General features: G+C 38.1%; 3 protein-coding genes across 3 annotated transcripts; 1 reads left to right on the top strand and 2 right to left on the bottom strand.

The window, feature by feature from the left end:
• Window positions 1-2229: 2229 nt before the first annotated feature.
• ess2 (ess-2 splicing factor homolog) lies at window positions 2230-8860 on the bottom strand. The gene is made up of 10 exons (XM_079256837.1): window positions 8641-8860; window positions 8120-8288; window positions 7920-8003; window positions 6633-6802; window positions 5099-5216; window positions 4803-4936; window positions 4603-4705; window positions 3968-4077; window positions 2769-2884; window positions 2230-2623 (listed from the first exon to the last, which is right to left on the bottom strand). Exons 1-10 carry the CDS (start codon window positions 8782-8784, stop codon window positions 2344-2346), a joined length of 1428 nt encoding a protein of 475 aa, XP_079112963.1. The 5' UTR covers window positions 8785-8860; the 3' UTR covers window positions 2230-2343.
• Window positions 8861-10019: 1159 nt separating this feature from the next.
• On the bottom strand, window positions 10020-10841 carry LOC306768105 (ALX homeobox protein 1; the record flags this gene model as incomplete). The annotated part of the gene is made up of 3 exons (XM_079256337.1): window positions 10020-10097; window positions 10289-10524; window positions 10604-10841. 3 exons carry the CDS (start codon window positions 10839-10841, stop codon window positions 10020-10022), a joined length of 552 nt encoding a protein of 183 aa, XP_079112463.1.
• A 2788-nt stretch (window positions 10842-13629) lies between these two features.
• On the top strand, window positions 13630-16587 carry LOC306768466 (uncharacterized protein; the record flags this gene model as incomplete). The annotated part of the gene is made up of 2 exons (XM_079256838.1): window positions 13630-13759; window positions 15793-16587. The coding sequence occupies 2 exons, from the start codon at window positions 13630-13632 to the stop codon at window positions 16503-16505; spliced, it is 843 nt and encodes a 280-aa protein (XP_079112964.1). The 3' UTR covers window positions 16506-16587.
• Between the last annotated feature and the right edge of the window lie 15 nt (window positions 16588-16602).

The following is a 16602-nucleotide window of genomic DNA, read 5'->3' as shown; positions in this document are numbered from 1 at the left end:
GGGTTATTTACTGCTAAAATAATAAAGGCAACACAACACATCTTAGATTTTGATCAATTACATATTCCAGTTAAAAAAAAATCCTCATTATGTGGTGGAATGCATTGAGAATGAAATAACATAGGAAAAATCAATGGGTTCAGAACCATACTCAAAATAAATGTGGATAGATCCGATTACAGACTAACCCAGCTTCTGGTGAAATTTTAGATAATTCAAAATGAGATTTTGTAGTGTGTGAGGCCTCCAAACATCTGTGTACGCTCCTGATGAGACCACTGATGCTTTTTTTGAGGGACTTCCCAGGTCTGGATCAGAGCATCAATCAACCCTGGGCAGTCTGTGGTGCAACATGGTGGCGATGAATGGAACACCCTATGGTGTCCCCGAGGTGCTGGATTGGATCCAGGTTTTGTGAAAGAGCAGTCTAGTCCATAGCATCAATACCTTCATCATGCAAGAACTGCTGCTTACATCCAGCCACATGAGGCAGAGCATTGACATGCAACAGAAGGAATCCAGGTCCCACTGCAGCAGCACAGGGTCTTTATTCCAGATCCCCATTAACCACGGCAGCAACCTGTCGTCTTTGGTTCCACACACATGAAATGATACATGCATAACATTTTAATCCATAAGAAAATATAACAATATCGCACACGCTAAAACATTTTGATATACCAATACACATAATGCAAACTTTTCTTGTCTTATTGCAGTTTCCCATTTCTTTTTAAAACATATATAACTGGTAATCTGTGTTAAATGTAGTTTGTTCCAATATGACATCTACACACCACAGTTTTCTTTGCTGCTTTGCTTTTAAGTAGTTTTTTTTCCCTGCAAGCATGTCTAGTATTATAACTGTGTTGATCAAATGTGTGTGTTGGCTGTGAATATAAATACGTAGGTTCTCTCAAAAAACAGATATTCCTAACAATGGGCTAAAAAATCTCATCTCACCTAATGGCATTCAGGGTACCTGTGGCTAGCATATGCTAGCCTCCTCAGACCATCACTGACCCACTGCCAATCTATAGATGCTGGAGGATGTTGCAGGCAGCAGAATGTTGTCCACAGCATCTTCAGACTTTGTCATCTGTCACGTTGCTAAATGTGAACCTGCTCTCATTTGTGAAAAGCACAGGATGCCAGTGACAAATCTGCCAATCCGTGTTCTCTGGCAAATGCCAGTCAGCCTGTATGGTATTAGTCTATGGGCACAGGCTCCACTTGTTGACATCAAGCCCTCATACCTCCCTCATGGTGTTGTGTGAGTAGAAACATGCATATTAGTGGCCTGCTGGAGGTAATTTTGTAGGGCTCTGGCAGTTCTCCGGTTCCTCCTCACACAAAGGAGCTATAGCAGTCCTGCATCTGGCTTGTTGGCCTGCAGCCCCCATGTCTCCTGTTATCTCTCGGCACTGTGTTGGGAAACACAGCAAACCTTGCCATACTGGACAAGCTGCACCAGTTGAGCAACTTCTGTGTGTTGCAGACACACCTTATGTAACCTCTAGTGGAGAGGTTACCTGCAAAATACAGACATGACCAAAGAATTAGCCAGAAAGGATGAAGGCAGGGAAATGGTCTGTAGCCCACGACCTGCAGGAATTTTTTTAATTTTTTTTTTTTTTATAGGGATTGTCCTAATTGCCTCTAATTTCCACCTGTTGTCTGTTTCATTCGTACAACTGCAGATAAAATTAATCCATTATCAATGTTATGTCCTAAATGGACTGATTGATATCCCAGTAGTCTGATTTTGAGTTACATGATTTATATATATATATATATATATATATATATAAAGAGAGAGAGAGAGAATTTAAACCTGTTATGTTAAAGGATTTTCAGATTTTCATGCCGTGAATAAAATAATCATACACTATAACCATTGATGTATAATGTAATTACAGAGTACTGTAAAAGAGAGGTATAGGCATCTAACTTTTGTGAAGTGAAGCTGTAAGGTAATTATGCAAGTTATTATATAACTTCTATGATGCAGGAACAAACACTGAGGTGATTGGTTTCACCTTATGGTCTTATTTTTGGCTACAACAATGTAAGGATTAGAAAATAAAAAAAAAACAAACAGATTTTGGACACCAAGGTTTATTTCACAGTAATGTAAATGGACTCATTTTTACTAAAATATAACAAATAAATCCTTATAAATTATTCAGTCCACTGTACATGTTTTATACCATCATCCAACAAAGAGAGAGAGAGAGAGAGAGAGAGAAAAAAAGAGTTCTTTCATTTAAAAAAGGGTTTTGAAAATCTGTGTATGCAAGTCTTTTCTCCCTTTTAAATGGTCCAAGCAGAGAGCAACTTCTTTCAGAAAAAGTCCGAGGCTTTCCGTCTCTTGGGAAGCTGCAGGAGATTGTCTGTGAGTGATGTAAGGTCCTGAGAGCTTGGTGTCTTGGCTTTATTGGGTGTTGGTGTTCCTGAAGGAGTGGCTGGGCCAGCGAACGGAGACTTGCAACCAAGGATTCTGTGTGAGGGAGAAGGGGTGTAACTTGCTCGAAGTGCTTTGTCAGTGTATTTGCTTGATGTCCGATTTACGAGCCGCTGCAGGGCAGGTGTGAGGGCTGGGCTCAGACCTTTAGGTGTAAGACTGCAACACAAAGATACAGGTGATCTGTTAGTTCCTGATATTGATTTCTTAATCAATGCACGAATACTGACAGTATCACACACCATTTCAAACACACAGCACAACTAAATGATATTTTATATCTATTTTAGTTAAGCCTTGTTACCTTGCAAGATTCTCTGTAACTTTTCGCAATGCCTCTTGTTTTTTTGCACGGTTTTTGGCAGCAGCTTCATTGGCCATCTTCAAACCCAGTCTCTCCCGTCTTCCTGGCTCAGGAATCTTTCAGAAACAACAGATACTGTCAACATTCCTCAAGGTAAAACATATTCACCTCCAAATAAGATTGGAAGCTGGGTAAGTTGTGAAAAACTTTGTTTTCATCACATAAACCGCACATAAATCAAAATGTTCCTCATGACACCAGTTTGGATAAGCACCCAGCCACCTACAACCAGCTCATCAACATCCAGGAAGACACAATGACTGTCACTGCCTACATCAGTAAATGCATTGATGATGTCACAGAGACCACAACCATCACTGTACGGGCCAATGAGAAACCATGGCAGAAGGGGGAACTGGGGTTGTATTTAGAAATTAACGATCAGTTAATCTAATTAAATATTCTATTACATAGCGTTACATTAACAAGGACTGAGTGTATCATTGCACTGGCTTTCAGTCAGTCACAGAATAGTTTTTACAACCCAAATGATTCTTTACAGATCCCAGAGCTGTTAAGGTCCAGAAGACATCTGCGATAATGTTCAGAGAATATGAACCAAGCAGAGCTCTTTAGATCCATAGAAGTCAACTAGTCATAGTCAAGCCAGACTAAACATGGAGAAGCAGCATTTAGCTGTTATGCTGCAAATAAATGGAACAAGTTGCCAGTGGAAATTAAACTTTCACCTAATGTAGACACTTTTAAATCCAGGTTAAAAACAAGTCTTTTCTCATCCACCTATGCATGAAATCTGCACGGTAACTTTGAACTAATCTTGCTGTTAATGATTTTATTTTAGTTTATTATTTCATTTTTAGTGCTTTCTTGGCACCATCTGTTTTACTTTTAATGTTTTAACGTTCTATGATTGCTTCTCAATCCTACTGCCCTGCATGTTTTAGATGCGTTCCTACTCCAACAACGCTGATTCACATTACTGAACCTTCTCATCAAGTTCTTTTCAAGCCTGCTAATGACACAGGCATTTAATTCAGCTGTGTTAAAGTAGGGTTGCCTCTAAAACATGCAGAGCAGTGGGAGTTGAGGACCAGGATTGAGGAAAACTTGTATGAAAAATCACTTTGAATTTTCTTGTACATTGAATGTGCGATGCAAATAAACTCGCCTTGGCTTACCTTAAATGATGGGCCGTGGTTCCTCTCAACATATGGAGTGTCTGATCCGTCCAAACGAAATGGGGTGCTCTCAATCTCACCCCAGGTCATCAGAGGTGACTCAGATACACCTTAAGTAACAAAAGATAGTTAACATCCAAATATAGCAGTGACATGAATATATTATAAAATGCGTGCTTCCTCTGCCTATTCTCAAACAGCATGGTGACTCTGAAAATTAGACAAAGAACTTTACATGTGACAGCAATTTAAGATGATTATTTTCATCCAAAAAAAAAAAAAAAAAAACCCTGCATGGGTTTTTTCATTCAACAACACCTGAATGATAACAGCAGTTGATGCAAAGAAATAAGATTAGAGGTAGTCGTAACAGCATAATAATGAGAAAAAGTTTTGGTTTTGGAGTCTATCATTAAAAGAAGTTATTTTACAGATTTTCATCACTGTGTTTGAACTAAAAGTGGTTTAATGACAAACCTGCTCCAGCGCATGATGCTTAATGTGATTTTGTGTAGTCTTAAGTTTAAACTGAGATATCTTTATTGTTTGATAGAAAAATTGGGTGTGAGTTATTTCTGACGAAAATGACTCATTTAAAAGGTTTGAGGATTAGAAGAATAAAAAAAAACTCTTACCAGGTGCAGGGGAAGGAGTCCTTTCAAACCCATATCCATTCACTGTTGGTGAATCATGAGGGATAAGCTCTTTCCCATCAGGGCCCACTTTACCCTGTTTAAACTGCAGAACAAATATGATATTAAAATCTGTCATTTAAATACATTTTAGCTTACAGAGAGCAATAATAGCCATATATTTATGAATTTGCAAAATATACCTGTGCATTAAGGGCTGCAGCCTGTTGAATCTGACTTTTGTTGAGTGCTTTGCTGAAAGGATCTCCAGAAAAGCGAGTATTCTTGTGAACTACCTCTCTTGGCTTCTTAAAGACAGATTCATCATCTTTGACACCTGATTAAGAGGGAAACAATTAAAATACATAAAGACTTGATTACTCTTATGCAGCCAAAATTGGATAATTTCATATCTTTAATGAAAAGTTAAGTAGAAAAAAAAAAAAAAAAGAAAAAGTGAAAAAAAAAAAAGCAGCTGTCCCAAATTTGATTTTCTTACCCTCTGGATAATACATCAAGGCATTCTTCGCTTTGTACTCCCATGTCTCCAGTCCAGCTTTGACACATTCAAGAGCAGCCTTTTCCACCGATGGTAAAGCAAGGTTCTCCTCATGGCGCTGGAAAGAGATCAAAAAGTGTTTTGATATTAGGTTTTACTGTCAAGGGTGAACTGCAACCACATAGAAAGTCAAGCAAAACTCAAGAATCTAATCATTAAAGGTCTTGTCTATTGCAATAGAAGATGACAAAGCTCAGGGTTGATAAAAATACATGGAGGAATGATTTGATCACAAGCTATTGGCCCAAATTGAGGCTGTCCCAAAAATCACTCTTAGGGCTTTGAAGCTTCTTTGACAATTATCCAAAGTAGTTGCAACTTGTAAATGTGTTAAACGATCACATGCTACTAAGATTAAATGTCTTTGTCTGAAAAGAATTAATAATAGGCTGACGCATATTGAATAATTATGGATTTAAAGTTTGCCTTTGACAGGCTGTTTGGGAGTTTAATGACGATGGACGCGCACTGCCTGACTTCACAAATAGAATAAACCGAGGAAAGGTTCGGCAGTGATTAATGGTATTTAACCCAAACTGATACAGTGAGTAGCCTCTCATTCTTTAAACAGCCATGTCAACGATACTTGCCTCGGTCATGGCAAAATCTTTACTCTCTTCTGAAGAGGTCGTTTTTGGTTTGCATCAAACAAGAAAATTCAAGAGACTGTTTAAATTACTAAAAATGTATTAAAAACTGTCCAATGCAATTCTTAAAACCTTTCCTCAGATTATTTAAGCATTTGATAAAATCAGATACAAAACAATCAACACAGAAATAACTGGTGCTGATTAAATGTGAAAATGAGAGGATTCTTATGTGCAGCATAAAGCTTTATCCAGATATACCCTGTTCTTGAGTGATTGCTTTAGGATTCACATTATCCAATGCATTTAGACATTCCATGGCATCAGTCATGAGATCATCAGGCTACATGATTAGCTGGTGTCATGCATTACCACTTTAAAGACCATGTTGACTTTCCTATGCCAAGCTACACTGGTGAAGTGAAGCAACTGAGTCCGAATTTAACCAGGCAATACAAAATGTCACCCAGATCAAAGTGCAAGACCATTGACACCTTTAAGGCTTGTGGCGAACCCTGTGCCTACACTAAAGCCCTAAAGAAAAATATTATGAACTGCAGTTGCATTGTAGAATTAAAATGATGCCATGGAAAAAGACATGTCAAAATCATAACTTTAGTTGTTTTTTGTCTTTTTGCCAGGCATTTTTAAAGAATAGTAATGCTAAAACAAAAATACAAAATATTCAATATCTGAATTTGGTATAGAATAACCATAGCAACATATGAAGGTGTAACCACAAAGACACTCAAATCTGCCCTATTTTATGTACTGTCATTGTTCAAATGACAACTTTATCACAGACACACCTGTAAGTATTTGTTTAATTTACTTAAAAAACAAACAACCAGACAGACAAACAAAACCCAAAACCATTTAATACTAACCTGTTTGAATTCAGTTTCAGCCTCATATAACCAGGCATGCCTCAGCTTCTCCTTATCTTCTGCCAGATCCATTATCTGTTCAAATGAGGCATTATCTTCACTAGTATTTTTAGCGAGGAAACAGTCCAGACTGGGCAACCTTTTCTCTTCTTTATCATCATCTTTTCCCTCTATGAAAACATAATTAAAAAAAAAGGAATAAATTAACATTCAACACATAACTTATTTCAATTCACTGCCAAACAATTCAACTGAGGAAGAGAGAACAGTATGAGAAACTGTTTAAATAGATTACAAGTCAAGATTTTATCGAGGGTCTATAGATTTACATGATTACCAAGTAAAATGAAGACACCAGAGACCAGTACTAGGAAGTGGGTTAAGTATACGCGGGATATCTCTCCATTACCTGGGTTGTATTATCCAGGCATTTGCAAACCTGATAAGTGGTACTATAAAGATGATTATTAACTTGATAATTCAACCCAGGGTTTCCCATCAGCGCACACATAAAAGGGGTGGTGTTTCTGGCATCTGACTAATTGTAATCATGGAGATTCCCATGATCAGTCTACTTTACCACTGAAGAGCAGACAATTATTCTTAAAAAAAATGACTAAGGATTCATTAAGAATTCAAAATGCATTTTCAGGGTCATAAACAGCACTGTTGAACCAGAATTTGGCAACTATTTTAATGTGTAAATTAGTGATATTATACAATATTAATTTACATGATAATATGAACCAACAGCCCATGCATCACCCAACTTCACTTCTTGTCGCCCAGACATTTCGAGCAGAGCGTTCGCTTAGTGCCCTGCGTTTCTTTATTTTTTCCCCATTCGGTTCTTTTAAAGCTCAGCACCCCTACATGAGCATGTTTTGTATTGGAATCTAAATTCCTCACTGTGACAGCATAAGTAATTGTTTTTTCCATGAATTTGTGGTTCCACAGTAGTGCCATGTGAGACCATAATTATTAACCTCATTAAGACCTGCACACCAATGTGGACAGGATGTTCTAAGAATGGGCAGACCATTTTCCGAGAGAACTGTCTGGTCAATAGATGGTGCGTTTATGCTTGTATGTCTCTTAACCAGAACACAACTTGCTCTGGTGCAAGTTAGCCGTTTAGTGCAAGTTACCATGGTAAAAAGTGAACCAGCGCTATAGTACAGAAAAGCCTGGGTTAACCCAGAAGTTCCCTCAAAAAGAGAATTCCCGCTTCATAGTACCGGCCTCAGATTATGTCAATCATTTTATCTTGGAAGCCTTGATACTTGCCTGCATCTGAGCCTTTACAACAGTAAGTGGAGGATGGTGATCCCGAGCGACCCACTGGTGTTTCAAAGCTAGCTGGAGTCACATCTAGCAAAGAAGAAGGCAAAAAATATTAATGCCATGTACATTTGTGCTAATTAAAGCAGGAAAAGAAAAAGATCTGTTTTCTTTCTGCATGTCAAGTAATATTTTTGTCTGCTTACAAGGTGCTGAAGATTGTGGTGTAGATTTGGACAAAGATGATCCATATCTGATGGAGATCTCCCTCATTTTCTCAAGGTCTCCACTTTCCTCTGCTTCAAGATAGTCCTTTTGCGCTTGCAGTTTTGTCACATCTGGGAAAAAGTCCCTCTGTATGATTTTTTCCAAGCTCTGTCAAAAGTAAACAAATATAGACTTCAGTGACATAAGACACTTTTTTTTTTTTTAACAGAATGTGACTGTGACATATTTTCATTGAGCCTTTACTTTGTTATTACTGGAGTAAAAACCATCTTCAGAAAATCGTATAGATCATCTATACCGTGTTATTTTAATTGCCTAAATTTGTTAATAGTGTCCTATCAGATGATACGGCATCTATGTACTGATATGACATAATATGACAGCATCTGACTTAATGTAAACAAGGAGATTTCTGCAGATAATATAGCATCTGGTGCGTCACTTATGCTAACAACAAGAACGTCTGTCTCCCATCACAAACAAGTTGTCAGTAACATACCTCGATATACTCCTCTTCGTCGAGTACTTTTCTTTTAAACTTTCCTTCGTCATTTTCCTCGGGTTGACGGAGAGCCACTGTTGTGACCGCGGAAGGTACTAGAGTCCCGGACAACGTTTTCCTCACGCTAGCACTACCCTCCATTGTTGTCCCCTTACTTGCTAGCTTAAAAGCTAAAGTCAAGTCGCTGACCAAAACAACGACTGTATGGAAATGGAAAGCAAATTGTTAACCTGACAAAAATGGTTTTAAAAAAAAAAACCCAAAAATAAATGTAACAAATAATTTCACGTTTAGCGTAGTCTATCGGCGGACAACTGTAAACTAACTTATAACAAAACCCTCGCCGTACACGCAACGTACTTACGTAATGTCTGAATCGTTACGTCACCGGAAATCCAAATATTCTAAAGCCACAACACAACCGTCGTTACAACGGAATAATTTTAATTTTAATTTTATGGGGGCCCTGCAATGGAGACCTGTCCAGGTCCTGCCTCTCGCCTGCTCATCGTTGGTGCAGGCGTAGACATCGGGCTTTGCGACTATGGTGCTGGGATATTCTCCAGCCCCCCCCACAATTAAAATGATAAATTATAAAAAAAAATAATGAGTGAACGAGTGAATGGATTTTATGGAGGACTTGTGTCTGCTAGTTTTACGTAAGTATGGTGCACAATTTTTCGCTTAAATTGCAGAAAGGTTTCTTAGAAAAATATGCTTGCGCTTGTGAGAAACGATGTACTTTGTAGGTTCAGTCAGGTATATCTTATGATGATTTGGCGTATCTAATAAACATTACATTAACCAGTTGATAAATAAAATAAATATTTAAAGGGATTTACCAATGTTGTAACAGGGGCTCTGTAATAGGGGTTGCAACCAAAGTCATGTCTATAAATCCCATTAGTAACACCATAGATATTTTATTCACCAAAACCAGATAACAAAACACAAAAACAAAAACATCCCGACAACAGCAATCATCTTCAAGTGGATTTAAAATTAGTATTTGGTATCTTATTGTAAAATAAAACATCAAAATCTTTTCTCAGTTTTCAACGACTGACAACTTTTAAATCTAACTTGCATGTTCCTGGAGATTATGTATATCATGAGAAAAATGACACCCATAAAAAAGATTTATTATCAAGTAAATTTATTTACATTGTGTCCACATCACAACAATCCATTTACATATTTTAAGTAGATATTTTGTCACTTTATTAGCTTCTAATGATGCTACTTACATAGTCACTAAAGATGGGCTACAGTCTGTCATTTGATAAAACTAACAGGATTTTTATGTTTGTTTACTTTATGTAAGTATAGTTTTTGTCTCATTAAGTCTGACAGTCTATCTATTCAATGTACAAAATTTAGTGTCCTGTGTTTCCCACAACATATGAGAGTCTTTTTTGACGTCGCCACTTTGCTCTTCGGTTTTTAAACCACACCTGTAATTCCAGGAAAGAGGCAGTGTTATTAACTCGTAATAACCTTGTAATTAGCCTTGAATGACTATTTATTTCTCTTAATATACATAAATGTACAATCACACTTGCCACTTTTTCCTTTGATTTTATCCAATTTATAAAGCAATTTAAAACAAAAAAGAAAATAAACCTGAGTGTGCCAGCTAGCTCACCTCTACTCTTTCTTCTCTTAAGTGAGTACGCTGTGCAAGTTTTTCTCTTGCGTTTACATCTGGATACTGGTTCTGCAGGAACAGCTCCTCCAATGCATCCAGCTGTTCCTCCGTGAAAATGGTACGATGACGTCTGGTTCGCCTCTGGATTTGACCAGATGACTGCTCCTCCCTGTGAGTGTCTGCCGGCCTGCACGGCTCTGAGAGCATCACTGGGCTCCATCCATACTGACAGGCTGCAGGGAGGAGATTTGAAGTTTGGGAGTGGAAGGCAGTGCCAGTTTTCTGCAAAGATATTTGGTCGATTGATCCTACCTTCATGAATGAAATCGGTGTGGAATATATCAGCACAGCGGGAGCAGTAGCAGCAACAAAGACAGGCATGATGCCCAGACTCTGCCTGGCCTCCAGCAGGACACATTGTCTTCTCTTTCAGTCCAAGACCACTTGTTCCACATGACTGTTTATCTCCATTACTGTTTGGGTATTTGCTCAGAATGTTTTCAATAGTGAAAGGAAACTTTTGTCTTTCCATCCGGACCGGTCCATCCATCTTTGAAGAAATTCCAAGAAAACTCAAAGCAGTGATGATCACAGGATAGTGACACACAACAGTTTGAGATATTTCAGCCTCAATTGCTCCTCTCCTTCTCCCCTTTCAGCAACAGTGAGTCAGGTCCTTATAGGCCAAAAGAAAAAAGAAAAAAAAGAAAGTAAAACTATAATCCCCCTGTGGACCAGACACATAAAACGACTGAAACTTAATTCCTAGCTAATCTGGGCAGTTTTGTGAAGAGGTTAGGGAGGATGGCAGATTCAGTTAATCTTGCCTCATTCCTTTCTCCAAAGGAAATCAGATTTCACTGCATAAAATGAGAAGTGGAGAGCTCCTAAGATCCTTATTGTTGAGGTTTTAGAGAAAAGGGGATTGCTTGGTATTAGAAACCTGGATTTAAAGATGAACATTTTTGGTGTGGCCTGAGACTTGAGTGCGATGAATTTGAGGATTAGACTTTGAATTAATTTCATATTATCACTTTTCTGTTTACCCTAATTCACAAGTGATCTGAAATAAATTTGTGTATTTGTTTAGAACATGAAATAAACAGTGCATACTAACTGCAATCCCATAATTAGTGATGAATGGATGACTCCTCTTGCCTGAGTCAGTGGCATGTGGTGACATGGTGAGAACTGAACTAAATACAGGAAAGACACATGGTGGTTGTAATGTTTGAAAAGTGATCCAGCCATGTAGTTTGTATTCACAATCATGCATCATGTGTCTTATCTATGTGCTGCAGTCTTTTCTGTTTGACTTCTCTGACAATGTGCACAGCTGAGGTAAAGCTATTACAGGTTAAATTCATCCCCCAGCAAATCCTCTGATTTCATACAAGGCAATACACCTTTTTTTTTCTGGGAATTAATGGATTTCCACAATCTGTCTTAAGCCTTTCCTTTATAAGGGCTTTTGGAAAAAAGAGAGAAAAGATAACAATAAACACCATCCTTTTGACTTGGGTTTAATGGCGTCCAGATTGTTGATGTATAGTTTGTGCAGCATGTGAGATTGTTATCTGACGTTATTGTGATTTTCAATAGAAGGAATTGTGCCACTTTCTTGTAGGTTCAAACAGTTCAAAATTCATTACTGGGGATTAGAATGATAAAGGTTTGTGTTGTTATTGTAAGCAATATTTGGTACAAGGAGTAAAGTGACGGAAACTGTCACTTCTTTTCCTAGATTTTTGAGGACCTTTCTCGATAAACGCTTTCACTTTAAAGTTATGTTTTACTCCGAATATTCCTGCAAATACAGGTCATGCTATTTTAAAAAGCCTGTAGCAAAAATGGAAAAACACAGCACAATCACACTGCTCAGACACTGATGTTTTATTTTTCTCTCAGCTAATATGCCCTTTAGGTTACATGTTGAGGTGAAACATTTCAAAGAGCTTTATAAGAAGGAAGTCAGTGGGAGGAAGATGAGCGTAATAAAGGACACAAATGAAATCAGCACAACTCAGACAGGAGACACAAGGTTAGAAATACACCCACATGCTGACGGCTGATAAATGAACTGAGAACTCATTTATGCGTAAAAATGCTGTGTCTCTGCTTTCTGTTAGAATGTGCAACAACATCTCCTGGGAAAAAAAAAAAAGATAAAAATTGCAGCTGTGTGACCAGGAAAGGATGAGTAGAGTCTTAGCCTCCCTAATTGTATAGACCTGAGGGTAATCAGTAAAAAAACAAAACAAACAAATAAAAAAAAAAAAAAAATTAAGCCTTTGGTTGCAGAAGTAGAAGATGTACACAATGCTTCTCTCTGTTCTGTTTTTGTCTAATAATGTTTCCATGGGATGTGAAAATGAGATCTGGGATGTGGTGTTAAGTTTCCCTCACTTTAACATCATCCTGAATAATTTCTTATTTCAGGCTGTTTTTTTTTTTTTTTTTCAACAACTTTTATTTGCAAATTTGCCTAAAGATGAAGAAGTGGTTCTCTATTTAGACAAATAGCATACCAAGACTTATAACCTCTTACATATGTCAGTTTATAGGCATATTTAAGCCACATGGTCACGTTTTTATAACATGTTTGTCTTTGGCCAGGTCAGAGGGATAGGCATGCATACATGGTCATAGTAATATTTTCAATTTAGATTGACCATTAAATCAAACACAGATGTCTTTGGATGGTGAAACAAACCAGGACGTTACTGTTGTTTATACAGACACACAGGAAATCCATACAAACTCTACAAAAAAAAAAAAAACCCAAAAAAACCCCAAAAAACAATAACTCGCAAATTACTTCAGTTGTCACCTAAATAAAGCAAAGATAACTTACCAGACACTTTCTAGTGGTTGTTAAAAACGACTCAGTGTGGTTTTAAAGGCCACCTAATGGCAAGTTTCAATGACATTTCTAAATATTCTAACCTGCTTTTTATTTATAATGATGTACTGAAATTTAGGTGGATTTTTGTTAAATTCTCTTAGTTGTTGTTCATTTATTTGTTTATTGTTCTTTCTGTCCTCTCCTATCCCACAAGTGTTTGATGGCCGTTGTTAGACTAAATTGTGAATAGTAATTTGTTCTCAATGTTAGCCCAGTGACAGATAGGTAGGTATGTAAATAAATAGCGTCTTGATTTTATTGCGCCCCCCTGTGTCTCCTTTTTTTTAATGCCAACTGTTGAACGGCAGAGCGACGCGCGCGGCAGGCAGCCCGCCACTCGCGATAATTCGCGCTACAGCAGCAGCTGGGCGGAAAAGGCGGGAGAAGACTGCCGCTTCCGCGTCCGCGCATCAGAGCAGAAACACAAGGCGAAATGGACGATAAGTTGATATTGGCTGTATTTAATTATCCAGAGCTCTTCAATATCACTTTGCCGAATTATCGTTGCACAGAAAGTCGTGCAAATGCATGGAGAAACATAAGTATCGCTCTAGGTATCCCATGTAAGTATTTGTTTGTTGTTCAACACAACTTTACTGCCAGTTATTAATTGCTTAGCCGCTGTGGGTATGTAAGTCTAAACATATATAAAATAGTCAGTTAGTGTCTAAGGCATGTTAGGGTGTTTCATACGGGTCATTGAAAATTGCAACATAGTTTAATATAGTTTAATTAATCCTTGAACGCTTCTCTCTTCTCTCCATCCCTGTGGTGTGAATGCGGCCGCGTGCGGCATGTTAGCGGTAGCTGCCGCTGCTCGCACGCTGTAGGCCGCGTTGCGCGAAACGGCACAGTTCGGGTATTCTGCGCTGTTGGCCGCGTGCGAAACACTCCGCGGCGGATGGAGAAGCATGTTCAGCAACACGGGGGTCGCAAATTTACTATCGAGCCCATTCTGTTCACGTCCGGAGCTTTTTTGGGGGTTTCGCTGTAGCGGCGACGCGGCGGCGTGTTGGATAAAACATCCCGGAGCGCGAGGACTGAGCCCCCTCCCTCTGCCTGGTAACCAGGTGCACAGCGCGCGGCACAAACGGCTCAGGAAGAAGAGCATTAATAAAATATGCAACAAAAAAATCAAAGCAGCTTTACGACCTTCACTGTTTAAGCACCAAAATGTAAAATAAAACTGACACAACAGTTTTTTAATGATGGCAACGAGTTGCAGAACAGGAAACAAACCAAAGTACAACAAAGATTACAATTAAATTAAGAAAAAAAGAAAAAAAAAACTGACGAAGAGAATGCATCTGTATTTTCCTGATGATGTCATACATTCCCTTTAAATGCTGTAGTAATAATAGCAGTTTTGTAACAAATAATTTAATTGTGCATTTCTACACTGTAGATATGTTGCATGTGATGTAATATTTAATATGCGACTCTTTAAAATTATAGATCAATACAATAATGGAGTTGGGCATGTATTATGGATTTTCATCACTGGTTGATCATTAAATAGTTATCTATAACATACAGATTGAACTCTGAGAGCATGACCTCTTCCAAACCAGTGATTTTTTTTTTTGCCAGTGATTATAGGTATTATCTTTTGTTATATTGGCAAAAGTATCTATTGTAATGCATGAATGAATAAATTAATCCTTATTTTGTTACAGAAGAACCTTGCGCTGTATGTACAACCAAGGACTCAGTTTGCTTAAAACGGTGTAGGTGGAAGCAGAAACTTATTTCATACCTACCCTTTACCTTACAAAACTTAATTTTTTTCAATTTCAGCAAAACAAGAATAATCTACAATCCCTAAAATAATGATCTCTTGACAAAACATTGTAATAAGTCTTTTAAAAAAAATTCTTGGTTCCAGGTTATTTTCCAGATCAATTTAATTGCTTGTTAACAATTCCATTTCTGAGATTTTCTGAAAATTACAGCAAAATGCATCCATAACTTCTGTAGTAATGTTGCTAACAGACAGACAGCCAGACAAACCAGCGGCGCCACATACACAACCTCCACTTTGGCAGAGATACTAATAATTATTGCACTTCACTGATTAACTTTCATAAAAGCCAGTTTGGTTACCTAGCCTGACAGCTGTGTTATGGTACACTCAAGCTGTTTTGCCTTTGTAATCATGTTTTCTATCACAAGACGGCCAACAATGTGGCACAAATCAGCGCGTTTAGTTTATAGCTGACAGTAAATTACAAAACACTAAGTTCTAAGCATATAAAATATACCAAAACCAAGATCTTAGTCCCGCAATGTAAAAAAATAGACTTTTAAACCAGAAGACCAAATGAAAGCTCTTTAATTTCATGTCATGCCTCAACATTAGTGCCGCCATTGGAATAATTTTGGCGAGGGACACAGGAATTTCTTTTCTCAGTCCTTTTGGTTTTACCATTAGGATTTGTGAGAATGTTGTCCTGTGCAAAGTGTCAGGAAATGAATTTTATAGTAAGTGTCTTTATGTGTGTCCTTGTTGCATGCTGCTCAATTTAAGTTCAGTGTGTGCATTATTTTTCTGTGATGTCATGATTCTTACCCTCTCTCTGATATCTCTACTTTAAAGCTGAAGAGTGCAAAAGAAAATGGAAGAACTTGAGAGACAGGTACCTGAAAGAAGTCCGAATGGAGATCAAAAGCAAAAAGCAGGGAGAAATCATGCAAAGTAAATGGAAATACAGACAACTTATGAACTTCATTGCCCCGTTCACTGGATCGAGATGTAGCGTTGCAGATATCTGTGGCAACAATGACGATGACCAGGACAATCCAGACAATGAATCTGGCAGTATGGAGGGAGAAACCACTTTATCAGAGTCAGTCAAATCCCCACAAAGTAACACAAAGGTCCCTGTGACTCCACCTGAATCAAAGGCCCATGTGGCATTCCTAACACAAATACCTGCACTGTCTCAGGACACACAAGTGGCCCAGCTGGCTGTTGTAGCCAAGATGCCATCAGTCCCACAGATAACCCCCAGCAGTAATACTGGACGTAAGCGGAAACCAGTACCAGAGTCACTGTCACCACCTTCTCCTCAAAGTGCACAATCACCAACCAAATGGGTTGTCAAAGACAATGGTACCTCGTTTCCCTCTAGAATACGTGATGAAGATGAACTTTTTATGCTGAGTTTCGTTCCAGCTCTGAAGAGACTCGCTCCACAAAAAAGGTGCGAGACAAAAATGAAGATCCAGCAGATTATGTATGAAGCAGAATTCAACGTTGCACAGGCAGAGTTACAAGAGAGAAGGATGGAGTCAGAAACACAGGACTAACGCTGATGAATCTTTTGTACTTTTTAAAAAAAAAAAAAATCATCCTTTTCCACAAAGTAGCAACTCTATTTTTCTCTTTGTTATACAAAGCAAACAA

This window comes from Telmatherina bonti, assembly GCF_933228915.1.
Source record: "Telmatherina bonti genome assembly, chromosome: 17".
Taxonomy (NCBI): Eukaryota; Metazoa; Chordata; class Actinopteri; order Atheriniformes; family Telmatherinidae; genus Telmatherina; species Telmatherina bonti.
This window is presented reverse-complemented; position numbering and strand designations above follow the sequence as displayed.

What these genes read in the sequence shown, in the direction of transcription:
- ess2 (XM_079256837.1), bottom strand. Translation starts at nt 8,784, where the DNA reads ATGGAGGGTAGTGCTAGCGTGAGGAAAACGTTGTCCGGGACTCTAGTA. An exon ending in TTGTAAAGGCTCAGATGCAG is followed by an intron (nt 6,803 to 7,919) that starts GCAAGTATCAAG and finishes ATGTTTTCATAG; the next exon opens with AGGGAAAAGATGATGATAAA. An exon ending in GACTCCTTCCCCTGCACCTG is followed by an intron (nt 4,078 to 4,602) that starts GTAAGAGTTTTT and finishes TTGTTACTTAAG; the next exon opens with GTGTATCTGAGTCACCTCTG.